The sequence below is a fragment of the Rhipicephalus microplus genome, chromosome 3, assembly GCF_043290135.1.
Source record: "Rhipicephalus microplus isolate Deutch F79 chromosome 3, USDA_Rmic, whole genome shotgun sequence".
Taxonomy (NCBI): Eukaryota; Metazoa; Arthropoda; class Arachnida; order Ixodida; family Ixodidae; genus Rhipicephalus; species Rhipicephalus microplus.
The window spans coordinates 213,172,799-213,194,023 of NC_134702.1; the positions used below are offsets into that span (position 1 = coordinate 213,172,799).

The following is a 21,225-nucleotide window of genomic DNA, read 5'->3' on the forward strand; positions in this document are numbered from 1 at the left end:
ATCGCTTTAACGACCAACGGGAAGGTTTCCGAGCAGCGGGGTGCCAGGAAGCGGCGTAAGGGCACCCAGTGAGTTGGCACTAATATATCTCGGAGTCCGCGAAACGGCTGTCACTCAAGATGGTTTGCGACCTCGTGGTGATGGCATGCGCCTGCTAGCTAACCAGCCGCATTAGGTAGCATGACGGGAAAAGCTGAACGGCGCATTCCTTGCATTTATCCAACAACGCATCCAGTGTCAGCTTTTTCTTCAGTCTCAATCATTACAACGCACTACAACGTGTCTTAACGCTACAGAACTACAACACATCTACAACGCATCTAGCTACTATAATGCGTCTGCTATAACGCATCTGGCCAATTTTGAAAGCACTGTCGACAGCACTACCACGTGTCGTAAGCGCTATTTTAACAATCTACGTTAAATAATATATGCCTTTACTGTCCCTTTAATGGGATCCTGCAAATCTTTTCCGAGTAGCCGTTGAATTGATTAAGTAAAGAAGCTTGTTGTCTCACGAATTGACCGCCGCAAATATTTTTAGAATTCATTCTGCAGGTACCTAGTTGCACTGCTTTAATTGCGTGGAAATCAAGTGTTTCCATCAACTCTATTTCGTCTTTCTATTATTCGTAACACGCTAATAACAATTATCGGTTATAACAATGGGCTTTTTGGTAACTAAACATCGTTTTTGACTGGGCTACCCTGTATAGGCACATAACATTTGTGAAGGCGCCCCAAAAGTAAAATGGAGAACGCACACTGTGGCCAAGCTACGTAAAACTGCATGCCAGCAAGTTATATTGAGAAAAACGGGTCTTTATGGATGAATAGATCGATGGATGGTTGGATGGATGGATGGATGTATCCGGCTGAGGCCTTTATATTGGCTGGTGGCTCACGCCGCCTATTCACAAAGTCAAGAACTATGACTATGCGTTTGAGAACTGAATTTCGATCTGGAATCATGGCGAAAGCGATGGAAGTGATGGCGCCATGTGCTGGCACATTTCTGTTCGCGAATAAAAGAACCACTTCGCGCTGGCATGCACTTTTGCGTAGCTCAGCCACAGTTTGCGTGTTCTGTCTTACTTTTCGGGCACCTGTATATCCTGCTGGCTAAATGTACTCAAGTTGGAGTACCACCCAAAAAAAAATGTATCTCAAAAGATTTCCTAGCGAAATCTCAAATTCGCTATTTGGCTTTTAATACTCTGAACACTTACACTTGTTATTTTGAAAGTGCTCTTAGTATGCGTTTCTCTCAACTTACCAGCTCGTGCGTGGTTTATGGGTGAAGCTATACTTGTTTCATGTGTTCGCCCCATAGGTCGTTCCTACGTGAATTTGTCGCGTTCTTTTTATGCTCATTCATATATACGTGTCCATCGGCGGGAAACCGTGGAGCTTTCCATTTTACTGTTTTATGCCCTAGCACTAAGAATCATTTGCTGACCGTCCGTCACCACGTTGCATGTATGCTGCGAAGTTTTCAAGTCGGTGTAAAATCAGACGCCATCTTTCGATTTGCCCAGCGTTCGTGTTTCCCTTCGTGATCTTCGCCGAGGTGGTCAAAAACGTGAGCTGGCCTAAGTTTTGGTCGGGAATGTTCTACGGCGCCGTCTTCCTTCTGGCCGTCGACGAGATGGTGAGATAGGAGCGCTTTCATTACACAAAAGCAATTATCTCGAACTTCATCAACGTACCGGAGCACTTGTGTTTCAGGACAGTTCTAAAATAAGTTGGATTAAACATACCAAAGCAACCATTTGGTGGTTCGGTAGTTATAGTGAAGTGGTTGGTTGCGTCTTATACTGCTGCACAGTGCAGTAAGTCGCACGATGGCAGCGTGCGAGCTTCAAGGTATGCGTTTGAACGCGTCAGCGTCTGGTTTTCTGACGAGGCGCTGGGCTGTGTCACAATGAAGAGAAAGGGCGCGCAGCTATCCGAAGCTGATCACTCACTCATTCTACAGGGAGAGGGCGCGGCGCCACGTCGAAAGCCAGGCGCTGCGACGCGTACTTCAGGCCTTTACATATGTGTATCTGTGGCCACGCTTGTCCAGTCGTGATATATATATGACATTTACACGATGTGCTCACCTAACGCCCGATCAACTAAGCGCTCTCTCTTTTGTTTTGTCGTGGATGTGTTTTTTACTTGTTTTCATTATTAACTTAGGCCACATGGGTTCAGGGGTGTGGGCGAGCGAAATTGCAGTAAAGTGTGAATTTGTGAGTTCTTGCTGACTTCGTAACCCATTGCAAGCCAACTCCCGCAAACTGCGGGTAGGGCTTAATTTACATAATGTTAGGCCTTCTAATTGGCAGCCTTATGATCTTGGCATTTTGCCAGTACAGTACCTCGAAAATTTGATAGAGAATGCTTAAACGAGCTCACACTAATGCAGTTTGCGTAGCGAGAGGATACGCCGTATGGGCCTATGTGTCTGTTTAAACTGTTTTGTATTCTTTGCGTTCAGTTCGTTCTTCCAGGACAGTATAGCAATATCGCCGCTGTTTGCATGATGCACCATTCTAGAAGGTTGCTTGTGCGTGTAATTTACTGCCAATTACACGATTAATCGACAGGCCAAAATTTGCAGAAATGTTACCAATTAATCTCCTAAAGGTATACGCAAACTGCGAAACTCGACGAAAGCTTAAGGTTCGCCTTTGATGATAGGTAGAGCATGGTAGAGTTATCTGGCGTTGTGCGCATCGCCATCTCAATCGCTTTCGTGCCTTCGCTTCGTGGTAAAACCTCAACCGTGCCTTAAGGAAGGAAACTTGTGTTTGCGTAACATGGATTATCGATGGACTGTCGCGGTTCTGTGCATGCAAGGTGATCGGCATTTCAGGAAAGTATGAACTCTGTGCAACATAAAATTGCAGGTATGCAAGAAAAGGTATGCAAGGAAGTATTAATGACAACGGCCACATAATACTTTCAGGCGCTCGCTTGTTAACTGTTGCTGCTTACGAGTTCTATTTTCCATAGGCATTTAACCTCGACTTGGCACTGCTCATGCTCTTTTCCATGTATTTTACGTCAGTGGATATGCTAAATACGCGAGAGATGGCTGCTGTTTGCGTGGCCAACTTGTCGGAATTGAGGCTAGCCCGCTGCCTTTGCGCGGGCTTTACCGCATTTTCTGCCGTTCTCATGTCCTGACATGACTCCCCTCCTCTGCTGTCTGACGCGCTGGGAGAGCGTAGTGACGTTTAACCTCCTCAACCGGTAGCGGATGTTGACTGTGAGAAAGTGATTCTTAAAAGAGAAAAGAAGATAAAAGTGAGCCCCGTTACTGTCTGCTTCAGTGAGCGACACCTCCACAGTAGCTCACAAGGGATGGGGGTGAGGAGGGATAAAAAGGGGTAGGAGTAAAGGTGTAGGAAAGCGGAAGAAGGAGAAGAGAGGAAGAGACGTGAGGTGGTAAGGCAGAGCAAGCGACAACAAACTGAGGGGATAGAAGAGATAGGAAAGATGGGAGCACGGTCACTGGAGTCCGAGGACAAGGCACACCTGCTAGAGCTCCTTTTGGCGTCGGTAGATGGCGTAGAGCAAGTCCAGTCGGTCAGAGCTACACTGTCGTTGAAAGTCGTCGGCGGCAGGAGGTGACGTAGGGTGAGCCTAGTCGGCCAGATCTAGACTGACGCCGGAGATCGCAAGCGCGCGGAGCGCGTGAGCGCACAACCGGTCGGCCCGGAATTCAGCAAGTGAGTCTCGATGTTGACTGTGGCGCCGCGCGTGGAGTCTCCCGAGAGGTTTTCGCACGCTGCGTCAGGAGCGGGTCCGATACTCTTCGGGACAGCTGTCGGTGAGCCACGCAATCTTTTCCATCTGTCGACTCCCGTCGCTCGGGGCTCGTCGGACTTCGCTGATGGTGCCTCGCGCCCGAGGCGAACGCTCACTTGTTGCCCCTACGCGTAGGCTCGGCCGAAGGGTGGTAGGGTGTCTTAGTGCGTGGCCAGGCTACGCCGACCCGTCTCCCTACGAAGCCAATGCGAGCGCCTTTGCCCTCGCTTGAGCAACCGGGCCTTGGTCCCGGTGTGTCCGTGAATCACCTTTACCACGGAGACGTGCTCGTGGCACCCTGTGTAGTACGTTTATGCCAGTGGCGTGGATAAGCCTATTTGCTTCCCGCCGTACCTTTGCAACGGGCTGTATTGCGTTTGGTGTTGTCACAGGCAGTAAAGTGTTGCGACCTTGAGCAGTACTGTGTTCTCGCCATGGCGACGGTTAACGCGTGCCCTGCGGCTCGTTAAGACCGCACCCATGGTAGCGGCCGTACTCTTTTGGCATACGTGTCACTATATTCTTAAACATGAATATGGGTGCCACACAGTCTTAGAACACATGGTCTGCTTACACATGCTAAAGAGTTGCGAAACATTTCGAATTTTTCCTGGAAAAGACACACGGTACATACCCTGGGTTTCGGGCTTATATTTTTGCGGTTTCGCGTCCCAAAGCAACTACTGAAATAGAGGTGTCTTGGTGGAGGGCAGCCAGTAACATTGTTGGTGCAAAGTTTGAAACTCGCAGTGGCATAGTAGTGTATTTGTACATCTAAGACTTTATTTCACTAAAATGCGACCGCCACGCCCTGAATTGAACCGGAACCTTTAAGGTCAGCAGTCTAGCAGCTTCACCACTGAGTCAAATCAACGCGCACACGTTGACTGAAGCCGTGGCACTGAGATTGAAAACGTGGCCGCATAGCCGCACGTTCTCACGTTGAGGAGAAGCGGATCTTCTTCTGAATAGAAGGAGAATACCGCGTTATGAAAGGAATAAATGACGGCTACCCGTTGATCGTACCGTCGCTGGCTACTGCCAACGTCAGAGATGAATCCCATCCACATAGATGAACCATCCGCCTTGTTGATACAGTTCTTACGATGTTCGGCTGCTGAACCGAAGCTCGCAGATTCTATCCTGGTCGGGTAGGCTCAATGTAGTGTGTGAGCTCAGTAATGCGCATGGCGTTTCATTTATATTTTATTTTTTGTTCTGGCTCAGTTTGAAATCACTAGACGGTAGGAACGAAGGGTAATGCAGGTGCAGCGTGCGATCTCAAGTTTTCACACAAAGCTCAGCTGCTGTTTCACATAAAGATTGTAATGCAAGTGCGTATGTATGTATATATGTATGTATTGTGAGCATTATTCATACGCGTCATCTTATATGTACATACTCATCATCATCAGTCTGACCTGTGTTGTGGGGCAGAGGCTCGGCAAGTAAAAGAAGTGTCTTGCAGCCAAAAACGTTGCCTTACAAGTGGCGAAGAGTGCTTTCCGGTCTCCTGGTCCTCTCCCCGCAGCGCTTTTTTGTTATCTTCGACTACGAACCATCCCTGGAGCTCCGGTCGGGTCGCCGTCTGCGCAGTCAGCCCACGGTCATGTCGCAAGACGAGCACAACAACACGGCACCATCCATCCCGCCTGCACCCTCGGGAATGCCTTCTTGGATTGTCACCGCCCCTCAAAAAGATCCACCGATAATCGCCGGCCTTCGCGGTGAAGACGTTGCAGACTGCTTGGACGAGTACGACTGTGTGAGTGCACTTAACTATTGGCATGATTCTGTCAAGCTGTCCCGCGTACCGTTCTATCTGACGGGTGTCGCTAAAACATGGTTTCTCAACCACCAGCTGGATTTCCCAGACTGGCCTACCTTTAAGCAGCAGCTCCGTCAAATATTTGCCAACCCTTCTGTACGTGCAGACATCGCCAAACGGAAGCTTGCTGAGCGTGTCCAGCACTCCGGCGAGTCCTATACTTCATACATTGAAGATGTTGTTGCCCTATGCCGTCGCGTCGACAGCTCGATGGCGGAGCATGACCGCGTTCGCCACTTGCTCAAGGGCATAGGCGCCGTCACTTTTAACGCTCTCGCGGCAAAGAACCCGACCACTGTCGCCGATATTATCAGTATGTGTCAGCGACTCGATGCCCTTCAACTGATACGTTTACAACCCGAAACAGCAGATATCCAGCCAGTGCATGACGGTGAGCTCCGTGCGCTGATACGGTCCATAATCCGCAAGGAGCTGCAGCTTCAGGCCACCTCGTCATCTGATGACTTCCGCATGACGCCTTCTGCAGGCAGCCTCCGCAACATTGTGAGAGAGGAACTAGCGTCCATGACGTGTGAGCAAGCTCCGAGCTCGCATACCACTCCAAAACCGACGTACGCTCAGGTGGTTGCAGCGTCACCTCCTCAGCAATCTCCACAGTATGGGTCAACTATGCAGCCTTCACTAAATGTCCTCGCCCCGAGAGCAACGCATAATTCTTTTCAAGCCTGGCGTCCATCTAGACTAATTGGCTATTATTGCGGAATACGCGGCCACATCTCACGGTTCCCCGCAGGGGCACCTGCGCAAGTGGGCGTTTGGTGTGTAGCGACACCACGGACCCGAATTAACGGGGGAGTTTCTACTCATTCCCACGCCTAGCCGTGTGTGGCTTTGCCGTGTCCGGGGAAAAGGGGATCCTGGGGGTTGAGCCAATGCTGAGTGATTGGACCTTTAAGGCCCCCCAGTGGCGGCAACACACCCCTTTGGCCCCGGCTTCACGTAGACGGCACCCCTGGGCTGACCACCCAGGGGAAACTGGCAGTCGCCTTTTCCTGTCTCTCCCTCTCTCAATCTTCGTCTTTCCCTCTTACTTTCAATCTTTCCTGTTCTCTCCTCTCTTCAATTTATTTCTGTTTTTTCTGGCAGCAAAGGTTAACCTTGTGTGGTTATCCAAACTAGGGTAAACCATATTAGGTTATAGTAACTGCGTACTGCTGGCGTTGCGCAGACATGCCCACATGCTCTGCCACGTCCCCTTGCTGGACTCCATGGTGGATGGTAGGCGCCTTTACCGAAAAATCCACATTTTCCCATGAGATCCTCAACCCTTCTCTAACTGATCGTGCCTCGAAAAGGGTACACACCGACGCAACTTCACTACTTTGGCCCAAAAACAGAGAAACTTTTCCAAAATACCATGTCCTCCACTGCGAACAATCATCTACAAAAGTTAAAGTAATCTTACCCTTCCTAGTGGCCAAGTGCATGAGAGAGACCATAGGAACCGGTTATAAGGCCACGAAGATGACAAGTAGAGATCTGCTTCTCGATTTAAAAGACAAGGAACAGTACAATAAACTTTTGCACCTTGTAGCCTTTGGTAACATCCCCGTCTCTGTGAGCGCACACCGTACCATGAATACAGTGAAGGGCGTGGTATCGGACGAAGCTTTGATGACACTGAGTGAAGAAGAGCTCCTTGATGGATGGAAGGACCAAGGTGTAATACTTGTCCAGCGCATCAAAATCAGACGTAACAACAACAAAATAGCAACAAAGCACTTGATACTCGCATCCAGCTCAACCACTTTACCTGAGACTTTTGAAACTGGCTATATAAAACGCCATGTCCGACCCTTCATTCCAAAGCCGAGGCGTTGTTTCAAATGCCAGCGATTTGGTCATGCATCCCAGAGATGCCGAGGGCAGCTGATGTGTGCTGAGAGTGGCATAACTAGCCACAGTGCTGTTGAATGTAGTCATGAAGAGGCCCTTAGTGACAACTGCGAGGGTAGTCACCCCGCATACTCCAGAGCGTGCCCAGCCTGAAAAAAAGAAAAATAAATATTTAAAAAAGTTCACATTTATATAATTCACATCAAATAATTATAAAATATCTCATTCAGGAAAGCAAGACAACGGATCTCGTCATCATTGCCACTAAAAACACCTTTCGCCGAAATGGTGCAATGAGGAGCGGCACCACAAAGGCCCTTGGCAGTTTCCCGGACCGCGCCTAGCGTGCCGAGGCCAACGCCACAAGCCCCTACGGCGGGAGCAGCCAGTGCTGCCCTGGCCACATTCAGCCTGTCCACATCAGTGACCTCTACAAGCTCTGGCGGCAGCCAGGACAATCCCCCGCAGGGGCGCCTGCGCAAGTAGGCGTTTGGTGTGTAGCGACACCACGGACCCGAGCTAACGGGGGAGTTTCTACTCCCTCCCACGCCTAGCCCTGCGTGGCATTGCCGTGTCCAGGGAAAAGGGGATCCGGGGGGTTGAGCCGACGCTGGGTGATTGGACCGTTAAGGCCCCCCGGCAGAGGCAACACACCCCTTTGGCCCTGGCTTCACGTAGACGGCACCCCCGGATTGACCCGCCTGGGGGAAATCGGCAGTCGCCTTTTCTTGTCTCCCCCTCACATCTTCGTCTTTTCTCTTACTTCAAATCGTTCCTGTCCTCTACTCTTTTCCGTTGACTTCCGTGTTTCCTGGCGGCAAGGGTTAACCCTGTGTGGCTATCCTACCTTGGATACACCATATTCGGTTATAGTGGTGGTGTACAGCTGGCGTCGGCAAGTCCTGTGCTTACAGACCCTGCAGCGTCCCCTTGTAGGACTCCATAGTGGGTGGCTGGCGCTGCTGCCGATAATAAACCTTTTCTTATGGCTTGTTCCTTCCCCCCACTCCCTGATCGCCCTCAGAAAAGAGGGCGCACCGATGAAGTATTCAAGTTTTTTGGTCACCAGAGAGTATCCTTTCCACGATTCCACGTTATCCACGCTGACACACCCGGCAAATCAGTGAGAACAATTTCACCTTTTCTTGTTTCGGAATCTTTGACAGAAATCTTTGGCCCAGGATATAAAGCATCGAGAATGGCAAGTGGTGACCTCCTGTTAGAGCTCCGCGACCAGAAAAAATATGAGAAACTGCCTAATCTAGTGAAATGTGGAGATACCAAAATAATAGTTACCCCACACCGAACCATGAACACCACCCGTGGTGTTGTTTCAGATGATGACCTGTTAGGGCTGACTGAGGCTGAACTCCTGGAGGGTTTCAGTGAACAGAATGTCATCAACGTGAAACGAATTAGGATGAGGCGCGATGGCAAAGAAATCCAGACTAAGCACCTGATACTTTCAATTCAAGTGTACTGCCCGACTCCGTTGAGGCTGGGTACATCAAGCTTCGAGTGAGGCCATATATACCGAACCCTCTCCGATGTTTCAAATGCCAGCGGTTCGGCCACAGTTCTCAGAACTGCCGAGGCCACCTAACTTGTGCGAAATGCAGTGCTGATGAACACACATCTGATGCCTGTGAAAACTCTCCTCACTGTGCGAACTGTAACGGGGAGCATGCCGCATACTCAAGGTCATGCCTAAGCTGGAAAAAAGAAAGGGAAATTGTCACGATTAAGGTAACACAAAACATTTCATTTAGGGAGGCACGAAGGCAGGTGTTCTACCTGCCAGAAACCAGCTTTGCCGAAGTGGCACGTCAAGGGGCAGCGCCACGACGGCCCCCGGCGCCTGTCTGGCACACGCGTAGTGAGCCGGCAGTGACGCCATCTGCCCCCTCGGCGGTTGCAGCCAGTGCTGCTCCGCCATAGAAGAAGGACCCACCAACCTCTGGGCTGGGGGCCGCGAAAGCCTTGTCTTTAGAGTCGAGGCCCTCAAAACAAATGCAGCTCTCGCATGAGCGCGTGTCCAGCGCCTCGTAAGAGGCAATGGACACAACACCGAGCGTGACGGCGCAGCCAGCGCCTAAAGATCGGCGCGACTCTGTCGACCGATCCAAAAAAGAAAAATCTCGTGTCACGGCCCCTGGAAAGGGTCCGTGAGCTTACTTTCCATCCTTGAGCACAGAACACAAAACACACCTAAAATGGACACACAAATACTACAGTGGAATGCCAGAGGCCTATTTATTAACCTAGATGATATCAAAGACTTGCTTAATGACTATCAGCCAAAAGTGTTCTGTGTTCAAGAAACTCATTCAAAGTCGACTCATGTGAATTTCTTAAATCAATATGTGGTTTTTCGTAAAGATCGAAATGGTGGCAATTTCTCTTCTGGAGGTGTGGCCATCATTGCAAAAAGAAGCGTAGCATGCCAGCACATTGTGCTACAAAGCTCTCTTGAGGTTGTGGATGTTCGCGCTATTCTATTCAACCGTCTTATATCTATCTGCTCGATCTACATAGCCCCTGATGAACCATTCAATAAATCAGAGATCGAAAAGCTTATTGATCAGCTTCCAGAACCATATGCGTTAATTGGAGATTTTAATGCTCACAGTTTGCTATGGGGTGATACCAAATGTGATGCGAGAGGTCGTGCAATAGAAAACTTTCTTCTCGCATCTGGAGCCTGCCTGCTCAATAAGGCAGAGCCAACATACTTTAGTACCACACACAATACATATTCATGCATAGATTTAGCCATTGGGTCACCGTCACTCCTACCTTACTTAGATTGGAAAGTTATTAATAATCCATATGGAAGTGACCATTTTCCAACTCTTTTAGCAACAAAACAACGGGATGACCGGCCGTCTTATCCCAAAAAGCGGAACTTTCATGTTGCAAACTGGGTGAAATTCAGAGAGGTATGTACACTACACCTCTAAGAGGTAGACCATTTGGAAGTAGAAGAGATGGCCAACTATATTTCGGAATATGTTCTTACTTGTGCAAAAAAGTGCATACCGCAGTTCAGGAATGATAAGGTTAGTGCAAAGCCATGGTGGAATCGGGAGTGTGAAATTGCTAAAAAACGGCAAAACAAAGCATGGAGGGTTTTTTCTCGCTACCCAACAGCAGAAAACTTGATAACCTTTAAAAGTTGCAAAGCGAATGGCAGGCGTGTTCGCCGTATAGCCACACGGGAAAGCTGGACACGCAATATATCCTCAATAAACTCCTACACAGACGTCAGCAAGGTTTATAATAGGGTGCATAAACTTAAAGGACGAGGCCCAAATCCCTTCCCTTTGGTGAATGACTGCGGTGATACAATAGAAGAACAGGCAAACGCTCTTGGCGTACACTTCGAGAAAATGTCAAGCTCAGAAAACTATACCACTAAGTTCTTACGCCACAAAAGCATAGCTGAAAGTGTACCTCTGTGCCAGAACAAGCCTCGATCAGACGGATACAATAAACCACTAACAGTATATGAACTGAAGCTCGCCCTTGGTTCCTGTGGAAGTTCTGCTCCTGGTTCTGATACAATTACTTATGAAATGACCAGAAATCTCCCTGATGAAACCCTGAACTGCCTTTTAGCACTTTACAACAAGATTTTCAGTACCGGCAAAATACCCTCTGCTTGGAAAGAGGCAATAGTACTACCAATCCTTAGACAGGGCAAAGATCCCTCTTCGGTAAATAGTTACAGGTCTATCGCCCTCACAAGCTGCATACTCAAAGTGTTTGAAAAAATTATTAACCGCCGCTTGGTCTATTACTTGGAGTACAATGGCATATTGGACCCGTGCCAGTCTGGTTTCCGTACAGCTAGATCCACAACCTACAGTCTTGTCCTCTTCGAGTCGTATATACGTGACGGGTTTGTACACAATCAATACTGTCTGTCTGTTTTCTTCGATCTTGAGAAGGCATATGATACTGCCTGGCGATATGGAGTCTTGCAAGATCTACTGTCTTTCGGAATATGTGGCAGGTTGATTACCATCCTAAAAGATTACCTGTCTGAAAGGAAGTTCCGTGTAAGAATAGGTACTGTGTTATCGCGCACATTTCTTCAAGAAAATGGAGTGCCGAAGAGAGGTGTATTAAGCTGCACACTATTTATAGTTAAAATTAACTCTCTTCGCTCTGTTATTCGACCTGCGATATTGTGTTCTCTATACGTGGACGACATTCAAATTAGTTTCAAATCGTGTAACTTGACTGTATGCGAACGCCAGATACAGTAAGGTGTTAACCGACTTGCAAAATGTGCTGACGAGAATGGTTTTAAGTTTAACACTGACAAGACTACTAGTGTGCTGTTCTCGAGACGACGAGGTGTGCATCCTGACCCCTGCATACTAATGAATGGACAAAACATAGTTATCACGAAAGAACGAAGATTCCTCGGTGTAATTTTTGATTCCAAACTCACCTTCATTCAGCACATAAAACAGCTGAAGTTAAAATGTCTCAAGACCATGAACCTTTTAAAGATTTTATCGCATCATTCGTGGGGGACAGACAGGCACTGTCTCATACCTCTGTTTTGAAGCCTGGTTCTGTCACGCATAGACTATGGATGCATAGTATATCAGTCAGCTTCAAGGACAGCACTGAAAATGTTGGACCCTGTATACCACCTAAGTATCCGTCTGGCACTTGGTGCCTTCCGTACCAGCCCTATTCAAAGCCTTTATGCAGAGTCAGATCAGTGGCCACTAGACCATCAGCTCGTATCTAGGAGTCAACTATGCAGTTAAGATCATGTCTTTGAAGCAGCATCTATGTAAAACACTTATGAACGATGTGTCTACTACCCAGTTATACCTAAATCGTCCTTCTATCGCCCCACCGTTTCCATTGGCAATAACACCTGCAGTAGAGAAACATGCAAATTTCTTCAATGACTTGGCGGAAAGTGACCATGTCGAACACATCTCTCCCTGGCAGCAATGTCCAGTCACTTGTGACTGGTCTTTCAAAGACATCATAAAGGAAAATTGTCCAAGTGCACTTATTGAGCAGCATTTCTTGGCCCTTGAACACAAGTATCGTTCAACCGCGTTCTTCTCTGATGGCTCAAAATCTCAAACATCTGTATCTTGTGCAGCCTAAGGACAAAAGTTCTCGGACACCAGAACCATGCATACACATACCAGCATTTTCACAGCGGAAGCCTATGGTATCCTGCTTATTATACAACACATTAAACAACACAAGATACAAAAGTCTATAGTGTACACAGATTCTTTAAGTGTTGTCAGGGCCCTGTCTTGTGGCAAGTACAGCAAGAACCCTACTTTCAACAAGATCCTTAACGAAATCTATGCAGCCTACAACTTAAAACTTTCTATTGTTATTTGCTGGGTTCCAGGTCATTCTGGAATTGCCGGCAATGAAATAGTGGACAAGAATGCACGAGAAGCCGCTGGTCGGCAAACCATAGATATAACCTCTGTTCCGGGTGTAGATCTAAAACCTGTTGTACGTAGAGGTCTACGCAACCACTGGCAAGCTGAATGGGACAGAGAAGTCGACAACAAACTCCACCATGTAAAACCCCAGCTGAGAAAAGTTATCCCCCAAAAACTCCCCCAAAACAGACAGAACGCCGATTACAGGGCCTGGCAAAGGCCCTGTAAAATGAGCTAATCTCTGTCTTTTCTGCACACAGCACTTCTTCACTTTTTCTTCCAGTATGGTCAACATCATACAGTGGAACGTGAGGGGAATACTTAGAAATTTTGATGACGTTCAAGAACTTCTGTGTAAGTTCAACGCGAAAGTGCTATTTGTGCAAGAAACGCACTTGACTCCTAAGCACAAGAACTTCCCACAGCAATATATTATTTTTTCGAAAAGACCGGGAGGATGCTGTCGTACCATCTGGTGGTGTGGCCATTATAGCTGATCGAAGTATAGCATGCCAGCATTTGAAGCTCCAAACGGCCCTTGAGGCAGTGGCCATTAGAGCTGTACTTTTTAATAAACTCAATACCATATGTGTGTGTACATACCACTGCATCAACAGCTACACAGACGTGATCTAGAATCAATAATAGATGAACTCCCAGAGCCGTTTCTGGTTCTAGGTGATTTTAATGCACACAATGTCCTGTGGGGCGATGCTCACTGTTATGTGCGAGGACGTCTCATTGAGCAGCTCCTTCTCTCTTCTAGTTTATGTCTTTTAATAATAAAGAAGCCTACATATTTTAGCCTTGCAAACAACACGTAATCCACCATAGATCTTAGCATTTCATCACCGCCCCTTTTACCTGTTTTTAAGTAGAACATTGTTAAAAACCCTTACGGGAGTGACCACTTCCCAATCATCCTGAGTGCGCCGAACAAAGATCAACTACCCCCGCAGGTTCCCCGGTGGAAGATTGCCTCAGCTGATTGAGAAGGGTATAGAACTCTTACACACATGACATGGACTGAGCTATCTGCACTGACCATTGATGACGCTGTCACGTATTTTATAGCTTTTATACTTGATGCCGCATCCAAATGTATTGTCAAAACAAACGGCATGTCTTCTAAACGGCGAGTCCCATGGTGGAACGACGCATGCAGGAAATCACGGACCACTCAGAACAAAGCATGGGCGTTGCTTCGCGATTCCCATACAGCAAAAAACTTGAAAAATTTCAAGCGGGTCAAATCTCAGGCAAGAAGAATGCGTCGACAAGCTACACCAGAGAGCTGGACAGTGTTTATCTCGAGTATCAACTCATACACAGATGAGGGAAAAGTGTGGAATAAGGTAAAGAAAATTAAGGCCCAACAAACGTATTGCCTTCCACTAGTAAATAGCCTGGGGGAAAGCTAGGAGGATCAAGCCAACTTCCTTGGCACACATTTCGAACACATATCGAGCTCCTCACACTACTCAGAATGCTTCAACAATTACAAGGCACAGATAGAAAATCAAAAGTTAGAAAGAAAATCCACAAAAAATGAGGCATATAATGAACCATTCTGCTTAGAAGAACTGCGAACAGCACTCAGCTGCTGTAATACATCTACCCCAGGTTCTGACAATGTAATGTACGCGATGCTGAAGGATTTACCCTCCGAAACTAAAGAAACCCTCCTCTCTTTTTATAATCGCATATGGTTTTTAGGTGTGATCCCCTCCTCCTGGAAGGAGGCTATTACAATGGCAGGGAAAAGATCCCTCTACTGTATCAATTTACAGACCTATAGCGTTAACAAGCTGCCTCTGCAAACTATTTGAAAAAATGATCAATTGCCGCTTACTCCACTACTTAGAAACAAACAAATTGCTCGACCCATACCAGTGCGGGTTTAGAGAGGGCCGATTTACCACCGACCATCTTATACGCATCTAGGCACACATATGTGAGGCGTTTGTTCATAATCAGTTGTTCTTATCTGTGTTCCTCGACATGGAGAAGGCTTACAATACTACGTGGAGATTTGCAATATTGAGGGACCTCTCACACATAGGTATACACGGTAATATGTTCAGTGTCATTGAAAGCTATCTGTCTGATCGTACATTCCGCGTTAGAGTGAGCAATGTTCTGTCCCGAACATGTACAGGAAAGCGGAGTGCCACAGGGTGGGGTGCTCACCTGTACGCTCTTTATTATAAAATTGAATTCTCTCTGTCTGTACATCCCACGTAATATCTTTTATTCAACATATGTCGACGATGTGCAGATAGGTTTTCAATCGTGTTTTCTTGGGATCTGTTAGCGACAGGTTCAGCTTGCCCTTGACAAAGTATCCAAATGGGCTGATGAAAACGGGTTCAAACTGAACCCACAGAAAAGCACCTGTGTCCTTTTTTCAAGAAAAAGAGGCTTGCGCCCTGACCCTGAAGTGGTCGTTAAGGGTGAGCGTCTACCCGTAAACACAGAACATAAGTTCCTAGGTATAATTTTAGATGCGAAGTTAACCTTTATACCTCACATGAAACATATTAAAAATAAATGCTTGAAAACAATGAATATCCTAAAGGTGGTGTCACGAACAACGTGGGGCAGCGACAAAAAGTGCCTCATGAATCTGTATAGAAGCCTTATACGCTCGCGCCTTTAGTATGGGGCAATAGTCTATCACTCTGCCATGCCAAGCGCTCTGAAAATGTTGGACCCTGTTCATCATCAAGGCATCCGCCTGTCCACAGGCGCCTTTAGAACAAGCCCAGTTGAAAGCCTTTATGTGGAATCGGACGAGTGGTCACTCCATCTGCAGAGAACATATTCTTCCTTCATATATTTTCTTAAAGTAAATGCGAACAGTGAGCAACCCGCATATTCCACTATCAACGACCTGTCCTGCTCTCAACTTTTTTGCAATCGGCCCGCAATGGCATGCCCTTTCTCGCTGCGTGTTAGAGACCTAGCTGAAGAAACAGATGTTCCACTGCTTGAATACCACCTCAGCCCCCCTGCTCTGCGGCTTCGCCATGGCAGTTGCAGGTTATAGACTGTGACACATCTTTCGTAGCTGTCACAAAACATGCCTCCCCCATACACATTCGGATGTATTTCTTAGAGCTGCAACATAAATACGACTGTCCAGAATATCATACTGATGCTTCCAAGTCCCATACTGGCGTGTCCTATGCGGCGATCGGCCCATCCTTCTCGGACACCAACACAAGCACCAACACAAGCATTCCACCAACACAAGCGCTTTACCGCCGAGGCTTACGCGTTATTGGTAGCCGTTAAACACATCAAAGAATTGAATACGCCAAGGGTAGTTATATACACAGACTCCCTGAGTGTCGTAAAAGCGTTGAAAAATCTAAAAAAAACACAGAAACCCTATAATTTTATCCCTCTATTCAATACTCTGTCCGGCCTATGCTTCCAAGCAACATATCGTCGTGTGCTGGGTGCCAGGACACCGCGAGATCGAAGGAAATGTGTTGGCTGACCAGATCGCCACGTCAATCAATGGAAGCACAGCACACTCTTCAGTTGCTCTCCCTATAATGGACCTAAAGCCAACATACGGAAAAAGCTCAGGGCTTACTGGCAGAAGTTATGGTATTTACAAACTCATAACAAGTTACACTTGATCAAACCATACCTCGGTAACTGGTCACCCACGTCGAAAACGCACCGTACAGAGGTCGGCTTAGAATAGGACACACACACAGCAAGCACACACACCTTTTGTCCTGTGGTGACCAACCCAGCTGTCACAGATGTGGCCGTCCACTTACCGTACTCCACATACTCCTTGAATGCTCTGAGCTAGAGGCTTACAGGAAAAAAACATTTTCCATGAGCGTACAAGGAACACATACCCCTTCACCCAGCTATGTTTATTGGTCGCGAACCTCTTTTTAAATATAATGCATTGAATGCATTCTTAAAGGAAGTAAATACTTTCCATGTTATCTACTCAAGTGATCGGTAGCACGGGCTCTGAAAGGAGGCTGCTGCTGCGGATGCTACATTCAAAGAGAGCACCTGTCTCCCGGCCCTTGGGACCAAGGGCGCTGGCGAGGTATCGGGGCTAGAATAGCGCTCCTAATAGATGGTGTAATGATAAATTAAGTCTCATTCTCACCAGGCATGCTTCACTTCACTTTCATGATTTTAATAAATATATGTCTTACGCATCTTTAGAGCGCAGAATCTTAGGCCCTTTTACAGTCATTTAACATAACCATTGCTCTGATCTAATATCATTTCCTGGGGCTCTTTGGCCATCAATGGCCCTCGCGCCAATAAACAACATATATCATCATGATCACATCTCACGGTTCTGTCGTCTACGTCAACAAGATGAAAGGCGTGGCTATGGTGACTTCGAGAGGGAGGAGTTTGCCCCTGCTCCATAACATCGTCACCCATACCAACTGTACAAACGCCGCTCGCCCTCTTCACAACATTTCCATGCAGCCAGTACCTTCCGCTCCTCGCGCCGTCGCTCCCCGTCACCTATGCGCCGTTCCTCGTCACCACTTCGTCCGGCTACCACGGCGTCTGATCATCGCCCGGAAAACTAAACAGTGCAGCTTCAGGAGGGAAAGCTGCATTTTGCGGACTGCATCGAACTTCTCCGGAACGCCCCTCAAATGTACTTTCTGTGTGTGTTGAGGGTATATGGACTGAAGCCTTGGTGGACACAGGTGCATCGCTCTCAGTTATTATTGTGGATTTGTGCTCCCGTTTTCGCAAAGTGAAGACACCGTATGATGGCCCTCCCCTTCGCTGTGCTAATGCGGTTTTTGTTCAGCCTTCTGGTGTTTGCACAGCACGAGTTTTTATTGAGGGCATCCTTCACCATACACAGTTCGTCGTTCTGTCATCCTGTACCAATGCGCTCATTTTAGGATGGGACTTTCTCTCCTCAGCTTCAGGCGTGATATCTTGCCGTCAGAGGGTCATTCGCAAGTCAGATACTGCGCTTTCGTCTGATAACTATGCCCATAGCCAGTGTTTTGTCACCGCTGATGACTGTTTGATTCCTCCAAGTAATGAGCATATTCTGGCCCGACATCAGATAAGATCGGTACTGGTGATGTATTCATAGCACAATGTGGACGCTACATCTCTGGTGGACTTACCATCGCTCCTAGCCTGCTGCGCTTTCGTGATGGCAGAGCATTAGTTATGGCAGTTAACCCCACTTCACTGCCTGTTGCACTGCCCCAGGGCACCAGTGTGGTTTGCTTCACAGATACCGAACCACTTTCTCTAGTGCCCCTTCACGCAGACTCGCCTCTTTCTCTACGAGTACTGAAGACGATGCTACGACGGCTGCATTAACAGCCACAATAAATCCCGATCTCACGTCAGCGCAAAAGCAAGAACTTTTGGGTATGCCTCAAAAACACAGCGCTTCATTTGATGTATCTTCCAAGCTTCTGGGTCGCACTTCTGTCGCCGTGCATCGAATTGAAACAGAAGGCAATACAATAGTACGCCGCCGCCCATATCAAGTGTCATCCGCAGAGCGGAAAATCATCGAGGAAAACGTTGCTGATATGCTCAAACAAGATGTTATCCGGCCTTCGTCCAGCTCGTGGTCATCACCTGTAGTGCTTGTCCGAAAGAAGGATGGTTCGGTGTGATTCTGCGTCGATTATCGAGCACTTATTAAGATCACGAGTAACGACGTTTACCCGATGCCACGAGCCGACGACGCACTTGACACTCTGCAAGGCGCAGAATTTTTCTCCAGCCTCGATTTACGGTCTGGTTATTGGCAAATACCTATGCACGAAGCGGACAAAGAAAAAACTGTCTTTGCAACACCAGATGAGCTGTACGAATTCAATGTCATACAATTCGGTTTATGTAACGCTCCTGCCACGTTAGAGCGCATGATGGACACAGTTCTTCGCGGCTTAAAATGGAAAACATGTCTCTGTTGTCTAGATGACATCGTCATTTTCTCATCTTCTTTTCGTCAGCATCTTGATCGTTTGGACGAAGTTTTGACGTGTATTTCTAGTGCTGAACTTCAACTTAACACAAAAAATGCCATTTCGCCAACAAGAACATCAAGGTGTTGGGCCACCTTGTCAGCAAAGATGGCATTCGTCCGGATCCTGACAAGCTTACTGCCATGATACGCTTCCCTCGACCAAAAAATCAGAAACACGAAGTTTCCTGGGCCTGGCATCTTACTTCCACCGCTTCATTAGTCATTTTTCTGCCATCGCGTCGCCACTGCACAAGCTGCTCACATCCGTATCAACTTTCGCTTGGAACGATGACTGCGAGCGTGCCTTTCAAGCCCTCAAGAATGCTTTGACGTCCGACCCTGTTCGGTGCCATTTCGACGAGAACGCACCTACATGTCTGCACACCGACGCGAGCGGCCTTGGCATTGGTGCAGTTCTTCTACAGCGGGATGCCACTTCACGGAAAAGAGTTATAGCATATGATAGTCGTGCTCTTACGACTGCTGAACCGAACTACTCCATAACTGAGCAGGAGTGCCTTGCTGTCGTTTGGGCCATACAAAAATTTCGACCGTATCTTTACGGACGCCACTTCTTTTTTTATTTATTTAAGTATACTGCAGACCTTCTCGGTCCAAGCAGGAGTGGTACATAGGATATACAAACAATGATGTCACGTACAGAAAGGCACCGACACAATCCAAGAAGAAGAAAAAAAAACTATTGAATTCCAAGTAGCCAAAACAACAGTGTCATAATGCAACGTTCAAAATCATGCTAAAAGGACAAACCAGTCAAAGGGAAAGAAACTGCTCACAATAAATCCCTATTCGTACATTAGCGTCTATTGTTCAAAACTTAGAGTTTTAATCTTTTCAATAAAGGATTCTACGGTGTCACAGTTCACAGCTATTATTGGAAGTTGATTCCACTATGCAATTGATGACGGAAAAACAGAGTTTTTGTGAATGTTGTTGTGACTTGTGGGCAGTCGTATTGTCTTATTGTGGTTAGTTCTCGTGGAATGCCTGAAAGGTTCATGAAGATAGTCTGATCTGGATATTGTATATTTCCAATGATAAAGAATATACAGGAATTTAAGTTTAGAATGTATTCTCCGTTCGGAAAATTCGGAAACTTCACGGTTATTACAGACCACCAAGCCTTGTGCTGGCCCTCGACACTGAGAAACTTGTCTGGTCGCCTCGGTCGTTGGGTGCTCCGCCTACAAGAGTACGATTTTGACGTCATCTATAGGTCTGGCAAAAGTCGCCAAGATGCAGATGATCTCTCTCGCTGCCCCCTTCCGCTTTCATCATCAAGTACGTCAGCTCATTGCTCGTATGGTAGGCAAGGCACTGCGTCACCCCTCACATTATCCCACCTTGAGGTTATCGACACGCCGGCTTCAAATCACTACACCGAGTTCGCCATACGCCAGCGTGATGATTCATATTGCAATCGCATTATCCAACGCCTAAATGGCGTATCACCTACTCCTAATGCGATAACAATGTGCTCTATCGTTATCTTTACACTACTGATGGACACCGCTGGGTTCCAGTACTTCCGCGTTCTCTACGTTACCAAGTCCTCGAAGCCTTTCACGACAACCCATGTGCAGGCCACTTGGTATTTCACAAAACACAAAGCAGCATCAGAAACCGTTTCTTCTGGCCAGGCATCTCTACCTTTGTGGCCAAGTACGTTGCATCTTGCCATCTGTGTCAACGGCGGAAGCGACCAACTTCGTCTCCTGCTGGCCTCCTGCAACCTATCCCCTGTCCCGAGACTCCATTTGCCATCGTTTGCATAGACCTACTCGGACCTCTCCCCATCACTCCAGCAGGTAATCGTTGGATTGTTACTGCTGTCGACCACCTGACACGGTACGCAGAGACTGCTGCACTACGAACAAGTTCTGCTTCAGACGTCGCTGACTTCTTTCTCAACGCCATTGTATTGCGTCACGGTGCACCTCGCGTCCTCCTGAGTGATCGCGGCAAGACGTTCCTGTCCACCATAATCGAAGCCCTGCTCACAACCTGTGGCACAGTGCATAAGACCACGTCAGTCTACCATCCCCAAACTAATGGGCTGACAGAGAGATTTCATCGCACACTAACAGACATGCTGTCGATGTACATCACACCAAACCACAACAACTGGGATACAATTTTGCCTTTTGTGACGTTTGCCCATTACACCGCTGTTCAACGAACTACTGGCTACTCGCCTTTCTACCTCGTGTACGGCCGTTCACCGACATTCACCATCGACGTCTCTTTCCTAAATGTGCCAACCG

General features: G+C 47.4%; 1 protein-coding gene across 1 annotated transcript in view; it reads left to right on the forward strand.

Moving 5' to 3' along the window:
• LOC142803130 (sodium- and chloride-dependent glycine transporter 2-like) overlaps positions 1–21,225 on the forward strand; it is an 81,216-nt gene that overhangs the window by 39,040 nt on the left and 20,951 nt on the right. Inside the window, exon 9 of the mRNA XM_075888233.1 lies at positions 6,000–6,133. Coding sequence (XP_075744348.1) covers positions 6,000–6,133 — 134 coding nt within the window. The remainder of the gene's footprint in view (positions 1–5,999; positions 6,134–21,225) is intronic.